General features: G+C 33.1%; 2 protein-coding genes across 6 annotated transcripts in view; both read right to left on the bottom strand.

The window, feature by feature from the left end:
• Positions 1-1,808, bottom strand: part of LOC145683707 (uncharacterized) — a 66,195-nt gene extending 64,387 nt beyond the window's left edge. For all 3 annotated transcript variants that reach the window (XM_081755146.1, XM_081755147.1, XM_081755149.1), the window contains exon 1: positions 1,654-1,808. In XM_081755146.1, the coding sequence (XP_081611272.1) occupies positions 1,654-1,695 (42 nt within the window). In that variant the 5' untranslated portion in view covers positions 1,696-1,808. The remainder of the gene's footprint in view (positions 1-1,653) is intronic.
• A 6,825-nt stretch (positions 1,809-8,633) lies between these two features.
• LOC145683706 (uncharacterized) overlaps positions 8,634-20,191 on the bottom strand; it is a 169,118-nt gene continuing 157,560 nt past the window's right edge. For all 3 annotated transcript variants that reach the window (XM_081755143.1, XM_081755144.1, XM_081755145.1), the window contains 2 exons: positions 18,025-18,085; positions 8,634-8,788 (listed from right to left, as the gene is read on the bottom strand). In XM_081755143.1, the coding sequence (XP_081611269.1) occupies positions 18,042-18,085 (44 nt within the window). In that variant the 3' untranslated portion in view covers positions 8,634-8,788; positions 18,025-18,041. The remainder of the gene's footprint in view (positions 8,789-18,024; positions 18,086-20,191) is intronic.

Genomic DNA, 20,191 nt, shown 5'->3' with positions numbered 1-20,191 from the left:
TTTCAGCCTTTTTACGTACACGCAAGTGTTCTCCTCCTTGGTTGTGTAATTGTAGATCTTATGGTACAATCAACCAAGAGATGTTTTTAATATTAGTAGCTAGTCAGTGAAAATGTTCTATTTCTACGACTAGTATTGGCCACACACAGAATTCTCAGATTTCTCTAATTTGTCTCCTAGACTACCATACACGCAGGTATAAAGTTGTACAAATTGTGTTTCCTAGCAGATTTTCACTTTGAGTCGTTTTTCATTTACTCAATTATTAATTAAGTTATATTACTCTTCATTGGTACAATAATAACACACTCGATATTAGATTCTAAATAATCAGCAACCAAACATTTTTCTTTTTAGTTAAGTATCATCTCGTCATCAGTCTGTATGTCTTTCCACCATTACTTCTTTCCAACAAGAGTAAATATTGAAAACACGGTGTTGTACTGTAAAGTACATGCATTTCATATTGTCAAAACTTATACCAAAGTTTATAAAAAAAGTCAAAGTTTACACGAAACGTTAATTACAGGGGAAAGTTTACACTTTTCAAAAATTTTATAAGAATTATTTACAATATCTGGACATCAATCTTGTAAACTATGAAAAGAACTTCAACTAAAGTACATAAAGATAAAATGTCGAAGATGACAAAAATGTACTTGATTCTCTTACGCACTGAACCTCCTATGTTTCTATAAAAGTTGAAGCTATTTAGTTTTAATATGGACGATGTTCTTAATCCTACCTCAATCCTTCGTTTCACTCTGACTATTCAATTCAGTTATATATAAAATTTTTAGAGTACAAAGGAAATGAGATTTACATCTTATTTGATTATTGGTTTAGTAGTCTCAACTAGTTATTCTATAAATAGACCTGATTTAGAGAAGAAATAACAAAATAATATGTGGCTATGAAGAAGGATATAATCTCGTAGAGAAAAACGGAGAACGAAAATGAATGGAATTTTAGTTTTGAGAAAAAAAAGTCGAAACCAAACGTGCTTCTTAATCACCAAGTGTTCTTTCATCCATAAATTCCGAATAAACCAACTGAAATACGACTTTTTCGGACTCTATGTTAATCAGTAGTTTCCGTCTCATATCTCCTCGCTGCTGAAAGGGACGCTAAAGTCAAAATCAACTCAACTCAAATACTATTGATAACATACAAAGAATTATGTATGTATGTTTGCTCATTTACAAAACTTAATTCAAACAACTCATGTACTTGTTACGAAATGCTTCTTTAAATGTAATCCTAAGGAGAAAATATTGTATCCATCAAACGATTTATTTATTTTTTATTTAAGTATAGTTTACCAAACAATTTATTAGATCAAAACATGTTTGTATATACAATAAACGTAAAACGACATAATGTCCTAAGTTCGGGTCGAAATGTTTCTTTCGGATAAAACAAGACAACAAGGGAAGTGGGCACTTGTCTCGGTTATCAGAAAATAATCCAGTATAAGACTTGCTTCTGCGTTAACAAACTTTCAAGTGCCTTGAGTCACAGAGTTAAAATAATTTATAATAAATATTCGATAAGAAGAATCAAGAAAATATGTAAGATTTAAATTTTTACAATAATATTATTTTATCTTCTTACTAAATTGGTAATTTAATTAAATAGAAGATAATATTTTACCTGAAGAACACAGATGAATAGCAAAAACCAAAAAATCTTCATTTTTTACATAAATGAAGACTTCTTTCTATGTTTTAACTTCATGCTTGCATGGTTATAGCTTAAAACTTAAAGGCTTCCAGACTGAATGTTGTTCTTACACTAGATATTCAACAAGATCAAAGGTTCAGTAAACATGAATTGTGTGGAAATATAATAACTAATGTTCTAACTAGAAACATTTACTAATTTTCAATACTGTTTTCTTTTCAATATTGTTGTTTCCATGGTATATTAGGAAGAAGAGAGCTGTAGTATGAAAATATTTTGAATACAGTTATTGCTATTTAATATTATTTCATTATTAGAATAAATCATAACTCTCACTTTGTGCAATATAGATCAGAATGAAAATTAAGTTTTCTTTATATAATTCGTATTGTATGATCTAAACTAAACCATTCTTATATTAAAATACGAAAAATATAGGCAAAGAAGTGTAAAAAATCATGCATTAAATTATGTGAAGTGATTAGAAAAGTAAATATACATATAATAACAAATCTAGTTTATTTGTTTCGTCTCCATGCTATTCCATTTTAAGTAAATACTTTGGTTCTCTAATCCATTATTCTTGCACTTTGAAACAAGACTTCCGAAGTTTTATAAGGAATTATTCATAGATGAAACATTAGTTGAATTGGAAAAGGTTATTATCATAAGTAACGGTGATAATAAAATTTGAATTAATCAAAAGTAAGGAGGATTGTGAAGTTCGAACAGGGAAAGCAGAATAGCTAATATTACATGTTAACAATACTTTTTAAAGTAAAATAAAGTAGGTTATTAGACAAGTATAATATGAGAACTATCCATACAAAATTTATGTAAGTAACTCTGAAACTACATTCAATAAGGAAACGAGATATTGGCACGTGTATTCTATCCGTTGGTAAGCATTGATATTCATAGACCCATTGTGTCTACTGTACACACCAATTTAAGAACATTAAAAGTATATAACAATGTTAGGTCAAATTTCGTTTCTCGATCATAAAGAGACTGAAGTCAGCGATGAAGTTTAACACTTATACCCAATAGTATTTTATATGTTCGTAGCATAAAAAACAATATGTCTTTCAACTTTTCTGTATTTTACATACGACTGAAACTTTACAGGAGTATATACAGGGTTCATGAACATACAGGAGGATATACAGGAAGGTAATGAACATGATGCTACCCTGACTCAACAATCCACCGCAGCGCGCGCTGCCGGCGCGGAAAAAGTAGTGAGTAGTCTGTCCTTCCAAACGTGCTCGGAGTCAGTCTGCTGCGAGCAGTGACATCGTGTGGATGTCGATCCGCGTGAAGCACGTTTTTACAAGTTGTAACACGGCGCGATGGAGGGTTCGCTCGAACAACGCTACGCCATAAAATTTTGCGTCAAGTTGGGTAAGAATGCTACGGAAACTTAGCAGATGCTGAAAGAGGCCTACAAGCAGGTGTGTTTGTCAAGATCCCAGGTCGGAAAATGGTACAAGTCGTTCGAGGAGGGTCGGAAGGAGGTAGCCGACGAGCCCCGTTCTGGACGCCCAACAACGGCCAGGACCGTCGACAACATTAACTGTGTGCGTGAAGTGTTGCGCTCAGACCGGCGTGTGAGCTTTCAACAAATCGCGGACAACCTAAACATGTCAACATTTGCGGTACATGGGATAGTGACCAAGGAAGGTCTGTGCGAAGCTTGTGCCGAAGGTGTTGACGAACGAACAAAAAGAACTTTGAGTTTTGCGCTGCAAGGAGTTGTTGGCATTGTGTGAAAGTGATCCGGACTTTTTAGACTCGGTCGTAACTAGAGAGGAATCCTGGATGTTCGAATAAGATCCAGAATCCAAAAGGCAGAGTGCGGAGTGGCACACCTCATCCTCCCCCGCCCCAAAAGGCGCGCATGAGCAAATCCCGAATCAAAACCATGCTCATTGTCTTCTTCGACGTTCGAGGAATCATCCACTTCGAGTTTGTGCCACCAGGACAACCTGTCAACGCAGGATTTTATCTAGAAGTGCTCAAGAGACTGAAACGGAGGGTCGCTCACGTTCGAAGTGACATCAAAGACTCAATGAAACTCTACCACGACAATGCACCAAGTCACACCGCCTTCACCGTCGTCGACTTCCTGGCTCGGAGCAGAACCCCAGTGGTCCCTCACCCCCTATAATCCTGACCTGGCTCCTAGTGACTTTTTTGTGTTCCCGTTTGAAGAGACACCTCAAAGGAAAACATTGGACTCCGTGCAGAACATTCAGGCCCATGTTACAAGGTTTTCAAAAGCCATTCCAGCCGAGGACCTTAAAGATGCTTCCCAGGACTGGAAAACACGCCTCCAGAAGTGTATCGATGCAGAAGGAGCGTATTTTGAGGAATTTTAAAGATGTGTAATAATCGAATCAATAAAACAGTTTTCCTAAAGCAAAGCTCATTACTTTCATAATGAACTCTGTGTATCCAGTAAATTAGAGAACTGCAAACTTAGCTGTTCTATGTTACCTGTAAAAAAGAAGTGGCACAAAAATGATATAAGTGGTTACATGTTAAGTAAATTGGAGATCGTATACCCTCACTTGATGCATTTAAAGTGCAAACAGTGCTCAAAAACGTTTTAAATTTTTCTTAATACTTACACCATACAAATTAAATGACTGAAAGTTGTGATTGTAAGCTTCTGTTTTTTTTAATTTGCTGTGTTGCTACGACCAAAAAAGACAAGCCACTGGCCATCAAACATCAAGCGAATATACCCTGTATGTACGTCCTTAGTACTGAATGATATACTTATATGTTTTTTCTGAGGCAAACGAACTCATCTCAACATATTATATAGAGTTCACTTGTATCCAAAGATTTAAAAGATGTGAAACTATCATTTTCTTCTGGGAAGGAAAATTTCTATATTATATACTAGTGAAGGATACATTTGTGACCTGTGTAGCAAATAATTTTCTTCTAACAGTGGAGACGACCAAGCGCATAATAATTGCAAAACTTCAATTAGTTAATAAGTTATTCGATATGATAAACCTTTTAATGAAAATAAAAATTTACAACGATAGGGCGTACGACATATAGCAAATTGATAGATCTTATTAAGCGAAGAAAAGAGACGTGCGTGAGTGAAGGAGCTCATGCGAAAAGAAACAATTAATTTGTGAACAATTGATGCTACACGAGAACTATGGCGTATTGAGGTGCAACTGTCATTAAAATACATTATACTCACATTAAGACCTTTATTTCAACCCTAATAAGACAACAGTGCACTATACGGTAAATGCGATATAACTTAAAATTATTGTTAACTATCAAATTATAATTTGAACCTAACGAAAAAAAAAGGTGTCCAAATATAAGAAATATAGTCGATAGATCGCCTCAAGGCAAACAAGATGACAACGTACTCTACAGTAAACTCTTATTCGTAGTTTTCATGCAAATAGGTATGGGGCCACCTTTTTCGTCCTAAACAGCTTGGATCCGACGTGGAATGGACCTATACAACTCCTAAATCGTGGCGTGTAGAGTTTTGTAGCATTGTTCCCCCAAAACATGTTCTAGTTCCTTAAAAGGATGCTGGTGGAGGGTAATGAGACCGAACATACCTTTCTAATTCAGACCACAATAGCTCAATGATGTTCAGATCTACTGATTGTGGGACCCAGGGAAGTTGTGATAGCTCCTGGTCATGCTCTTCAAACCATGATTTCAATGTTTTGCAGCGTGACAGGGTGAAATATCATCTTGGTAGATGCCATCACTATCAGGGAACAATATTTGGGCCATCAGTAGAACCTGGTCCCCCAAAATAGCCTCATACGCCTTAGCATTCATCATTCCATGCAGGGCTATGATGGAACCTGCAGAAAACCACAATATCACTGCCCATACTGTAACAGAACCACCCCCATGCTTTAGAGTTGGGAGCAGACAGTCTGTATCATAGGCCTGCAACGGTGTTCTCCATACGTAAACATGACCGGTTGTTAGAAACAAGGTGAAAGGTCGATTCATCGGACCACACTTCGTGTTTCCACTGCTCATGAGTCCACGCCTAGTGGTCCTTGCAAAACTAGATATCCCTCTTCGCATTTACTGCTGTGACCAGGGGGTTGGCGATAGTGGCCCTGTTATGAAGTTCCCGCCGCACTCTTTTCGATGAAACCGAGTTCTGTAGGCCGGAATTGAGTTTAGACGTAATTTTCATTGCAGTGGTCTTCTTTTTAGCTGCTACAATCCGTTTTAATGTCCTCCGGTCCCTATCTGACAGGATTGTATTTCGACCAATTGTGTTTTGCAGACGTCGTTTGCCCATGAATTGTGTATGCCCTCGTGACATTGGACACAGTGCCTTTCGATACCCCCACAATGTTCGGCACTGTTGCCACTGAAGGTCCAACCCAATGGACACCAACAATCATGCCTCTTTGGAAGTCTCTCAGATCGCCCACTTTACCGCACCACTTTCACACAACAACACTCATAGGTGAACGGGTTACTGCTGACGGAAGTTGAAAGTCAACATGACACTTTGAAAATAAAAAAAAGATCGGCAACCGCAACACATGTTGTACAGTGGAGGGCCAAACTTCCTTGTCCTGTATGAAATGTTTTTAGATTTTTAGTCTACCCCTATATATATATATATATATATATATATATATATATATATATATATATATATATATATATATATATATACATGCTACCTGTAAAGAAATCAAATTCTAGTTCCATATGCTGACTGGTCTTCTAAAAGTCTTCGGGATATGGATAATTGTTTCGGCAATTTATAAAGTTTGTGATCGGTTTGTATTAATTTAATATATATATATATCCATCTTTTGAGAGTGAATTTAGAAAATATTATTATGTTCACATTTCCCTTTAGATGACTCTCGTGATAGGAGATAATAATCGTTTCTCAATAAATAGTAGCATGTAACAGTTATAAACACAGTGAAAGTACCTTCCCCATCTGCACGATTATTAGAGACAGGATTATTACTCAAGTTAGTAGTATTTTCTTGATATATATACATTTGGAGTGTGTGAATCTTTAGAAAATGTATTCAAATAATTAGAATTTTTGTATAAAATTTGGAGAAAATTCAGCTAAGCAAAGACTATTTAACATGTCATGGGTAGTTTGTTGTTTAATCAGAATGTGAAGGTTTTCTCTTCATCAATATTATGGTGGAATTTTTGTTGTAATTTTCCAAACATGTACAATAAGTTTCTGTAACCGTAAACTACTTTACTATGTTTATCACCATACTAAATATATTCCTAATATCACTTTAAACTTACATTCATTTGACGCAGAAAAAGAGCGAACTATAAATGTAATTTTTTAATGCTTTTGTCCTTCTAAAAACATGTCTCTAAATTATAATTTCATACCAGGTAAGTAAATCTACATCATTGGATGACTGATAGTATGATATAGATGAAGTTAAATATTCTACCACTTCATTAAATGTAGATTTAATATTTTTTGATTAAATTACACGAAAATTTAGAGATGCATGTATTCATTTTCCATTGCAGGTATTGAAAACTTTACATAATTGTGACTTCAACACTTGTTCACGTGTCTCACCCTTTAAGCAACTTGTTTACGTGTGGTTGCTGCAACCTCTCAATTTCTCAGTAAATAGTACAAAAATTCGCCTCGTACAAGATTAAGTTCAAAAATTGGAATGTTGCTAAATAGAGTAAAACTATTTTATTTCTTAGTAACAATTTTCGTTAAATTATCTATTTGTAACCATATTTGCTATTGCTTCCCTCATCTATTTCTAGTGCAACTGTACTTTCTTACTAGTCTTTCATATGATAGGAATTTGTAGGTATTATGAACTTCTACGTTTGTAAAAATGCAGTAAACTTTGTACTTATAGATATGTTTGTGCTATGTTCCTCAACTTGAACTTATACTGAATGGTAAGAATTTTATTTCATCTGGAGTGCAACAGAAGTGAAATGAATTTAATGTTTGAGCAATTATTTATAGTTATGTCTTTAAATAATAACTTCTTGTCAAGTTTCGTTTTTTCTGTAAGACTTATTTTATCGTTTGCGTTATTATCCTTCCTTACTCTAGTAGGCACTCTGTACATGGTCTTCCTCAGCCATTTAGTTTTTTTTCATTTTTTCTTGTTAGCTACAGGTTATGCTAATCTAATAAGGGTGCCATATTATCATTTTTTCACTCTTCTCTTGTGAAGTAGTTATGCCATTACATATATCATACTGCAAAAGTAGGTCGGAAACATTTGAAGGAGAGAAGGCTACTACTATGTAGATAGGTATGCATTGAGGGGTTTAAGTAGGTACCTGGGAAAGCTGTGGAAGTTTAGTAGCTAAAGGGTGGTGCTGAAAATATCAACTTTATGAGTGGAAAAGTCAATAAAAAGTAGGATCCTTTATCTCCATACTTATCTTTCGGGCCTTCATGACCTGTTACGAAATGGAAGCAACCTTCAATTTTACACACGTTGCTATTCAGATTACTCCGATGCGAATCTTATTACCTGCAACAACTGCTTGGTGGATGATTGAGCGGTGTAGTAAATTTGATTGACCATTCCTTTTAAGGAAATTCATGGTCTTTTAATTGTTCTGTCATTATCCACATCCAGCTTATTAATTTCTAACTGATATAATGATTCATTTTTCATTGCCTCTTTCAGCCTAAAAAACAGAACGTGGAACAAACATTTCCAACTAAAATACAAGCCTTCATATTTACAGTAATTTCTTGTCTAATACATCGTAGTATTTATTTCATTAATAGTGTGTAACGTATCCCGCTTAGGACGTGATAACGGAAAAATGTAACAATGAAACAAATTATTAGAATGACGATACATTTGTGCTATTCTGGTGATGTTAAAGTTCTAGAGTTTTTAAAGGGTATACTAAAAATAAAATAAAAATTAGAATTTGTAAGATTATATACATTTATTAACTGAAATACAAGTATAATACATTTCAAATGTATAATTTTATGTTCTATACTTAATTTAATGTTTTGATAACTATATTACAAACATGTCGATACCTTTAAATAAGTTTTTCTTTCTTAGTTTTGTATCGTCTGAAAATAAAAATTGAATGCATCGTTAATTTTATAAGAATCGAAATATGTATGTAATTGCATGATATGATAATATTGGTAGTTGGAAAAGTCAATAAAAAATAGCGTATTATTATTATTAATAAAAATTGAAGATTTGAAAAATAATTGTTTTAATTAAAAATTAATTCTATAAAAAGGTAATGGTTAAAATTAACTACTGAAGTTAAAATTAACAATTTTTTCTACTATTAATAAGAACTATCTTCAGTCCTATAAAAATTAGTAGATAATTATAAGAAGGTGAAAATAGTATTATTATGGAAGTTTGTTGTTTACATGCAGCATTAAAATATAGTAATAGTAATTAGTTTATATCATTTCAGTGTTGTACTCTTGAAGAGTATTCATTTCACAATATTTTGGAAAAATAGCAATTAACTCTTTAATAGTGCGAATTTTTAATGATTACCAATTAAAAATTACCTATAAAAGTTTAGTTGATTAGTTTTAAAATGGCTGAAAACTACTCAATATTTATATTTATTATATTGCATCCATTTGTTCTGATTGCAATGGACGTTAAAATCTTAACACCAATAAGAAGAACAAGTAGCACCCTTAAGTTGATAGAAAGATACCATAGCCATTAACATAATTACTTACATCACTCTAAGAGATGTGTAACAACGCCGCAATAGCAATGCAAAACGTTCAAAGGACAGTTTCATCATGATTGTACACAGCAACTTAGACAAAATTAACAGGAGGTGAATTCATGTATAGTAGAACACAATAATTTTGACTGTTGGTATGACGTATATGCGTATCAAAGCTCGTCCACCGTAGCTAGGAGAAGTATTTGGTGTTTAAGGTATTATGTAACTTGAACATGAAGTTCAATTGGTCTGGGGTCAAGTGTAGGTTCCGGACAACGAAACAGTGGAACAGAGTGTCTATTTAGGAAGTCTAGAATGTTGCATACTGTATGTTGCCATGCATTTTTATTGGAAATAGCTCTATTCAGGATATTCACTAAGGGTACCCATGTGGTTCAAACACCTTACAATTGTGCCGATAGTTAGTCAAATATCCTTCAATGCTTATTATATACAAGCGGTGACAGATTACAATTGAATCCGCTACGATAATTTTTATCGGAATTGTTGACCAGGCTGGTGTGGTGAGTAATTGTGACTATAAGTTTGTTGACACGGTATCATCAGACGTAAAGTTGTCACTACGAATGAGGCAAACGTAGTGTTGTAGATAGTAGCGACTATCATACCATTCGGCTCGTCATGTTCGATGTTGAGTCACCATTACTGGTTCTATTACTTATTCTGTTTAATCAAGGGGAGCCGCAGAATAGATTTCAATGGAATTACAAGACGTAAGGTTGCTCATTGGTACATTAGTCTCTGTACGTCAATTCCATATTGTTGCATCACTGTCAGGATGTGTCTTTCCGATTCATCCTACCTGCACACACAACGTGTCTGTAATTTTGAACCGTGGTATGACAGCCGTTAATGTCTTGCACATCTTTCTGCATTGCCTTATTTGGGCCATTGTTTCTATATTTGCAACAATGGGTCAATGCTTTCCGCGACGTATAGACACCGATATCATGGAATCGAGTCAGCAGTTGCGATACGTTACAGTTATTCCAATTGTACAATTCAATTCTACAATTAAGGAATTAAATCTGCTGCTTGAATTTTTTCGTATTGAACGACGAGGCGTTATTCAATCGTCAAGGGAGACTCAAGTTATACACTCTCGTACTCTATTGAAATATAATCCTCTGGTTTATTTATTTCACTGTTTTCAGGTATATCTCTTGCGTAGTTCATCACCTCAATACTATGTTACTATCATGTGTACACATTTACTAAATGTCCAATTCTTGTTTTTAGTTTGTACCAATCTGGAGAAATAAATTATATATTGTAATAATAAATATCAATGTAATGTTGGTATTTATTACTTTTAAGATAGAAAGTTAGTTTTCAACTACATGCAATCTAAATAATTATTTCTGGAAATTTAATTAGACATTATGATCATTAACAGTGTTACGCTAGGTGTTCCGTATGTCTTAAATCATAAATTAAACATATATGTCTTAGTTTTCGAATACTGATACTTTTGTTGCTTGTGCGACTGTATTAAGCTGTCAGAAAACGCATACACTGATCACGATTGTTAAATATTACATTCATTTCAAATCGTCGTAGAATTTCAGCGTTAACTATGACTTTGTATTTAGATTAACGTCTAATAAACATGGTTTGACTGAGAACGTCATGCAAAATTTTAGAGACAAGATCCGTAATAGGATACGAGTTCTGAATTACATTTTACGAATGTCCTTTGTATGAATGTGAGAACTATTACATTTCTCTCCAGTATTGAAACAAATTTTTCCCTTCACGGGTCTGTGTATAAGAAACACAGCTAACGGAACACCTAGACCCATTGAATTAAAGAGAGACAGATTTGATTCACGCTAATAGCTAATTAGGTTTGGATTCTATGGTAATCTGTGGGTTGACGTCTCGTTGATGAACGGTACTCTAAACTCCAAATCGACCAAAGAACCGTCGACTGTTGATCTCAATATTCCAACGTGACTGTGGCTTTTTAGTCTAATATAGTTCTTTATTGAATTATATTTTTCCTTTTACTTATCAGAATAGGTCCGATCTCTAGAGAAAATATTGTCTTAAGGATGTTAAATCTTGTTTTTACAGATTGTTGCAGCATACCGTTACAATACCTAGTCTCTAGATGATTGGACTTGAAAATTTCATATACATTTTAGAGGAGGAGTTAGGTTAGTTTCCAATGGACCCCACCCAGGACTAAGAGGGTTTAGTATTTTCAGAAGCTTCAAACATCCATGAATCAGATTTAAGATGGTAACAGAAATAAAAAGTGTTTCGAAGAGTTAAAATTCAATATGGTCGCCAACCGGAACATCCTTTCCATATAAAATAACTGTTTTCTTCAAAAATGTATAGAACAAATATTAACTGTAAAATCATAAAACATACCTTGGCTTGTTTGATATATAACAGGCAATTAAGAGCATATATTGTTGGCTCCATATTTGTTTAGGTTTAAAAGGCAAAGAAGAAGAAATGTCAGAAATGTTCATTTTTTCCCGTTCCTTTGAAATTCTCTTTTAGCTTACAGAGATGCCATAGTTATTTGAAAGTCAGATTTATTACCAAAATATTTTATCATGTATTCTCCGACGACGTGTCAAAATCTATGAGTAACACTTAATTAGTTACGGAGAAAACAAAACTTATATGAAGTAAAGCAAATCCTGGAGAATCCCTGAATTTACAGAAAAAAAAGTAATTTTATATAAAAGGTTCGTTTACCTTAGTTATAAGACAATACGTAAATGATTCAAGTATATTCCAATTTCTAAAATATTGTTCTCCTTCCCAAGATCACATTGAATGTGTTCCAACCGTATGATTTAGATCCATTTTGTAACACTAAAAGTATTACAAATTTTTCAGAAATGGAAATGAATGATTATGTATTATGTATTTAATAAGGTATTCAAGATACTGAATATATTTCTGATTAATTAGATTACCTATTATTGTGGTCAAAAATTTGTTAATTGGAATGGAGCTATTGAAGATTTCTAATTATAATTGATAAAGCATTTACAGGAAGAGAACGCGGAGTGATACATAGTAAATGATATATAACTAATATAATGATTTGATCATATACTTCGTAATGACAAAAATAAATGATGCTGTCATACCAAGTAGTTAAATGAACACATTTTAAAACATTTCCAAAATATTGAACGTTGTGTAAAAAGCACTTTAGAATTATTTCTAACTATAGTACGTTACATCGTAATTTTACGAAAAGAATTTAAATACATTAGTTTACACATATTTGTAACGTCTCACTGGGTTTGGTCTTTATGTTACATATTTACATGTTTAAAACCTACGATTGCAATACGGCCTACCAAACTTTACACTCATCTTTTGAATCATCTGAAATATCAGATATACTGCCAACTGACAGGAGGTCAATATTAGCTTCGTTTTCATCTGACAACACCGACTCTGAAATCTTATCACAAATTTGCCAATCATGTAAAATTGGGCTTGGAATGGCTGGATTTGGTATATGTGATTGTTTCCATACATCGTATCTGTAATTTACACGTTTGATATGTGGAAGTAGCGAACATTTGCATGGTGCTCACTTCGAAAGATCTACATTGGAAGAACATGTTATCAGTTTATCATCTCCAACCATTTTCTTTAACATAAACATCCGAACTTCATCAACGTCTTTTAAGTGAGAGTGTCCATACATCTAGGAAGTAAATTCATTTAATTGGGCTGTTATTGCTTCAGAAACATCCTATTGGTTTCCTAAAGAAGCAAAAATATCTTGAATTTTTGTTCTCCATTTTCTTCAAAGATACCGTTTTACCTTTCCCCTTTAAAAGAGCAGTTGGAATTTTCATCAGTGAAGTAATGCAATCCAAAAAGAGCGTCACAAAAGCCTTGGCAAAATTTCCTGGCAATATTGGAAATATTTACAAGTAGTCTGTTTCATCCATTTCCAGTATCCAAATAAACTAGCAAAGGATCTAACATTTGTACGTAGTAAATTAAAATATTGGGCTTCGAAGCACTGCATTCTTATGATTGTTTTTTGCCGTTCACGAGGAACAATATTACTCTTGTATCTGTTCATGTTCAAAATAACCTATCCATAGATTTTAGGATCGATAACCTGATTTGTCACAATCCCGATGACATTCGAGCCAAGTGTGACCAAGAATATGTTTGAAAAGTGGTCGGGACTGCCAGAGGCAAAGTCGTAGGAGTTACTCTTAGATATTTACTTATTTCACTTATACTGAGAGGGCAACACCGAAGGCGGTGCTATTTTTATTTACTTCACTCATATTGGCAGGGGCAACTATAAGGAAGTTACTGATCGTTATTTATTTTTTCTCTGCTATTGACAGCGGCATGCAACGGCGTTGGTCCTCGTTATGTATATATTTTTCTGATATTGGCAAGGACAAAATTAAACGCGTCGCTTTTGCTTCCTTATTTATTTCACTGATTTTTATGGTGTTTTACATAAATCTTTTTCTCCTTGTTCGAAGAATAAGTATTTCAGCTAGTAAGAGACATGGAAAACAGAATAGAGGAGGGTAATGGTGATGAGAGACAGAAGAGACGCGAAAACGTTCTCAGAATACCTCAGTCATAATGGATACAAGGAAGAAGATATACAAAGCTGAAAGAAGATACTAAAGATAAAGATTTGTTATTGTTTATTGTTGAAGATATGGATACTATATACACACATTATACAGTATATATTGGTTTTTTTACGTGTGTTATTATTTTTGCAATAAATTTCAATTTAAGATTAAGTGTACCTCGAATATGGCCTGTAGGTTCAAGGACAGCGATGGTTAATGATAGTGAATGATTATAAAATAAAAGTTGATCGAATGAGAATGTTTAAGGAAACAAAAGAACTCTAGGAAATAAACTGATACGGTATTCTGTGCAACAAACTCTTATACAACTCAATAAATTTCAATTTAAGATTTTAAGTGTACCTCGAATATAGACTGTAGGTTCAAGGACAGAGATGGTTAATGACAGTGAGTGATTATAAAATAGAAGTTGATCGAATGGAAATGTTTAAGGAAAAGAAAGAACTCAGGAAAATCCACTGATACGATATTCTGTGCAACAAACTCATATACAACTCAGTAAATTTCAATTTAAGATTGTTAAGTATACCTCTAAAATGACCTGTAGGTTCAAGGGCAGAGATGATTAATGACAGTGAATGATTATAAAATAGAAGCTGATCGAATTAGAATTTTAAAGGAAACAGAAGAACTCAAGGAAATCCACTGATACGACATTCTGTGCAGCCCTGGTATATTCAACTCACCAACAACTTGTGGCAGCAAGGTACAGTAGAATTTCTTCATCCTGATAGTATTTCATTTACAGGTACACGGGTTTAAAAAGAAAGGGTCTCGTTAATTTTAATCCAGATTGTAAAGCACCGTAGCACCGATGGTTTCAACGCCACGACGTTCTGTGAAAACAACCGATTTCTTAAATCAGAGCCTGAAGAGATGTAATAAGAACATGTTTTTTCAAAGAAAAGAAAAGAATTAGATTTGCCTTCATAATTCTATTAAACTTGTATTATAAATTCACTTTCTTTTTCATTTATCTGTTCGCCTGATTGAAAAGAATTCTACAAAATAAAGAAGAAAAGACTATGAGAAAAATAGGTAGGGACAATGTAATGATATATTTAATTTTACGTCCCACGTGTTTGAATTTTATGTAGTTTGCTTGATAGATTTCAATGACATACTTGGAGTACGAAAGATGCCTTTTGCTAGATATTGAATTACGTCGTGGATAGACCTCGGCGAGAAAAACAAGGCTGTGATTTGGATGGAGACTTCATTTTATTATTATTATTATTATTATTATTATTATTATTATTATTATTATTATTATTATTATTATTATTATTATTGAAATTTTCGATCGTTTCAAAATTTCTTTTATTTCTATTTTTTTTCTGTTTTTCCCTTGTTTGTGTGAGTAGGGAAATAGTTGGTTGCTGACGGACGAATAGTCCAGTTGACTAAAGTAATAAATTGGTGACTATGAAAAGTATCTCTTTTCTAGGCAGTTATCTCTTCTCGTCCTAATGTGAAATTTATGTACATGTCTGGTCGAGTACTTGGATTCTAATCTAGGTTTATTTCTGTTCAAAAGCTTCTAGATTGTTTGATTAGATTCAGAGGTAAGGTAAGTTCTTCTTTTCATGTTCTTTTATAACTAGACTTATTTTGATTATGTTACTGTAGAGGAACACGAAATTAAACGATAACATTGAAGTTAAACAAGAAATAAAATTCTGTTACTCTTATATTTTACATAATAATAATTTCCACGTTGACTTAGTTTGATTTGGTTTGCCTTGATAAAAGTATGTTTCATTGCGTTAATTATTGATTTCTGTAAGTATTTCTTTAGCCACAATTTTTTCTAATCATTAGTCACTGGAATTTACCGTTTATTTCCATACTCATTTGACAGTTTGATTTTGGAGTGCGTTTATTAGGAATAGTAATATCCTTATCGGTTGGTTAATGTTCTTTTCGAAATATAAAGGTAACCAAGAATGTTCTGTGGCTTTTTCACCAACCAATTTCGAACATAGACATGTCACCTAAGAAGTACCAGAAGTGATTTGACTCCTTCCTCAGCCTACACAACAAAGAAAGACAGGTGTCTGCTCGCGTTGCTTTCTGACCCGGAGTCAAATCATGTAGACCACTCTTGTAGTGCTGCTCAAGTTGATGGAGGTGCTGCCGAATGTTTTTTTCACTCACACTGTGTTTCTGTACCAGTTCCTCACATGTCTGGCCATTGCTCGCCTCAATTGCTACCCGAAAATCTTATTTTTTTTTTACATGTGTTGGTCTTTCGGCAGGTAGTGCGTCATCGTGTGTTTTGTTACCATCCTTAAACTTTTTAAACCACTTGTATACTGTCATTGTTTTCACGACACTCTCACCAAATGCCTGGTATATCTTCCTCCCTCTGCAGCGGTGTTTGACTTCAGTTAGAACTTGTAAAGCATTCATTCCTTTATGACGGTCTGTAGATGTCCACATTCACTCTATCCTTACGCACGGTCACGGTGTAACTTAACTGCCAGAACCAGGTAGTATGTCGGACATATCCGCACCAACAACTGACCTTCGCATTATTTTCATTTGCTTTCAACTTACAGTGTGGGGGTCAATTGAACACAGACCTTCACAAAAGCGACAGAACTTTCTTCGTTACCTGTATAATATTCTGAAATTAGGGGGAATAGATTTGACAAAGATTTGACTTGTACTATCATAAGTGTTAATTCAAAAGTTTAATCTTCTCTTTCTGAATGAGCCGAATATTAAATCCTCTTTCAGATTATACTTGATTTTTGTTGTAATAATTTCGCTTGTTTGAAATCATATATTTTTTTTTGAAATCTGTTTGAATTTCCTTTTTGCAAATCCAAAGCTCAGCGTTTTGAGGATGAAAAAATTAATGTCGGAGAGCATCACGGTTGAGAGTTTTCATTTATCAATATGATATTATTTTTTATTACGAAGATATTTGCATTATAAATTGTGGTGAGTTGTGAGTTACAAAAGTGAAAGTTCTGGGTGTAAATTTGTTCTGGAATAATTTATAACCATTTGCGAACGTGGCTTTTCCTACTTCAGGACAGACACCCCACCGGACTGTGATCTTTGCTTCTGCTTTCAATGATTAAAGATATTTCTCTTGTTATTTAAGTTTAGCAGTTGAATTCGAGATTGTGGTTGGCGCAGGAATGCTCAAGTGGTCACACCTGATGGCAACAGAATCCGACTCAATCTCAGTTATGTTTGTTTATATTAGTCAACATCTCATCTCTCGAAATTTTCTGGTTTCTTTTTTCTGGTACATTTAATTCTTTTTATCATTAACTTGTAATTATCATTCTTAATTGTTGCTTATAAGAAACATACAACCATTGCACATTCAATTCAAGAATTTATTTTATTTTAGTTTCTAATTTGTTTTACAAATCTTTCTTATTTTTCTGTGATGATGGTGTAATTACTAGTGCATTCAAACCATTAGAGATGATAATTCTAAGCAGATATATTTAACAATGACTTCTTTCTTTTATTAGTCCTAATTTTTTATGAAATCAACTTATCTTGAAGAACCACATTACCTATAACATTTATTCACTGTGGTAAAAATATATATATATATATATAGTGGTCTATATTCTTATTAGCTATAAGTGCCTAAAATAAAGAAATTAATAGAAATATATCACAGTTAATATTGATTTCACAATGCAAGAACTTTCCAGATAGTATGGTTTCTCAAGCGAAGTTCTTCGTACTGATTTCTTAAAGGATTCGTTCTGATGTATTTGAGAAATCATCTTCGGAACGTCTAGGTCAAAATTTCCATTTTTACAGTTGGATTGCTTCTTTAAGTATGACTTTATTATTGTTCGATATACATCATATTAATTCATTTACTAAGTAATTATATTTCCATTAGACCGTGATCTAGTTTATTATTATACGCTCATTTCAAAAAGGGACTTGGATTTACGTTAAACGTAAAAGTACTTACCAGTTATTAACAATGAATTAGCGCTTCTGGAGAGCTAACATTTTCATCAGTAGTGGGTTATCTATATTAAGAAACACAAACATTAAAAGGGAATATGTAAATATAATTTCTTTAATTCTTAACGCGATAGCTCATTAACTTACCTATACTACTCCTTGTACACTTTTTTAAAATGTTACAAATTCAAGAAATGGTGCAGGTAGGATATGAAATAAGGTATCTTGTGTCCAGTGATCTTATGAGTACCACTAATTTCTGTTGACTGAAATTTTTGAACATTTAAATGATACAGTATATGAAATGTCGAAAGAAAATTCGAGTCAGTAAAGTATGAAGAATCAAAGCATTCTGACAACAAAATACCTCAATTCCCAAAATCCGTAAGTTTTGGTTTACTGTATTGATATTTTGTTCATTTTTCAAAATTATTAACGGGTTACTTTCTGTAGAAAGTAGGTTTAGTAGAATTTTGGTACTATTAAATTGTTCACTTTTCAAATTGCTCCTAGTTTTATGCACTAAATTTTATGCATTTCAAAATTACTATTTCTTGATTTACTGTCATCTACAAAAATATATTTAAACATTTCTAAAAATAAATTATACTTTATTTTTAATGACTAATTTCAGCATTACATGGCCCAATATCCAAGGTTTCTATTGTTTGGTGTAGTATGTTTGCCATAAATTTTAACTTCTATCATTTTATTAGCATTACATTGTGCTAATTTCAAAATTACTATTCTTTTGTTTACTGAGTTATATATAGAAAAGAGAATAGAATCAGTTTGTAAGTATTAAATGACCCATCTTTCAAAATTACTAATCTTTGGTTTACTTAGTTACTTATAAAAGTTTCAATTTGATAATATTAAATAGCCCACGTTTCAAGCTTACAATCCTTAGATTCACTGCCCGTTTAATGTCATTTTGTTATTATTAAATAAAAATTTATCACGATTATTAACCTTTAAATTACTGACGAATCTAAGGAAAGTGGGTACTGTATTGAATAGGTTCAAGCATAATATGAGGACAGTTCAGCGTCCCCAGACCTCATATATCTACTGGAACGAATTAAGTTAAAGTCACAAGTTTTACACTTAGGCACAACAGGAATCAAAGTTATGGACCTTTGAAGAAAGCAATTGGTAATATTTAATGTATATAGTACCTAATTCTACTATTTCAAGTTCATCGTGAATGTTAAATTTTAAGACATAAATTTCTCAACATATGTCAACTAATAAACAAATAAATATAGATATGATGTTATACCAGATTTCTTCACATTTTATTCAAAACCGGCTCCAGTGTTTCACTATCATGTAATTAAAGATAAATAAATAGGTTAAAGTACCAATAGGGATTTACATGTTCCAGTGGGATTCAAATTCATTATGTTTTGTAATTAATAAAGTGTTTAAACTAAACTACAGAAAAATACTTATTATTTAGTGCTACGCTTAATACTATCCTAGTATTTGTCGACACTATCAACTTACTTCAAATCGTCTTGCTGGCTGTTTGAACAAAACAGACTGAATTTTCTGGATATAAAGTTTAATATGTACACTTTTAGCCCCAACAAAATTATCTGGTTGACGCGGTCTTATATGTAGGTAGTAGTTCAATTCGATTTGTTGACCCAGTCTGAATTTTTGGCTTTACTATTGATCGTTAATTGTGATGGACACTGTACATTATTCATCTCAAGTATTCGTACCTTCAATGTTTGAATTTACTTATAATATTTTTCTTCGGCAAATGGAGCAGTAATCAAACTATTCCTTGGTAGAATAGTTTGGTTCAAATTATATTATGTCTTTTTTTCACTTGGTTATCAGCCCGTCCCACCCCGCTGAAGCAAATTGAAATTCTTCATTAGCTAGAACTTCGGATAACTACTGAAGATTTCCACTTTTGTCCTGTTACGAGCTTGTGTGTTCAACTAAATGAGCCATCGTTAGATTTTCCTCGTGAGAGACATTTCAGAGATTATATAGATAACGTGTGTTGTGTTTCTGACTAGGACGGTAGCTTTTGTGTTGTATATTGTTCAACATAGCTTCAGAAATATTCGATCATATTAATAAATCGAATGTGATCACAGTATTATTGTTATATATTAATAACTCTTGTGTGTAACAGTTTCAGTAATGTATCA

The sequence above is a fragment of the Thermobia domestica genome, chromosome 4 (assembly GCF_964235325.1).
Source record: "Thermobia domestica chromosome 4, izTheDome1.hap1.1, whole genome shotgun sequence".
In the NCBI taxonomy this organism is placed as follows: Eukaryota; Metazoa; Arthropoda; class Insecta; order Zygentoma; family Lepismatidae; genus Thermobia; species Thermobia domestica.
Note: the sequence above shows the minus strand (reverse complement) of the source record. Positions and strands in the feature narration are given on the sequence as shown.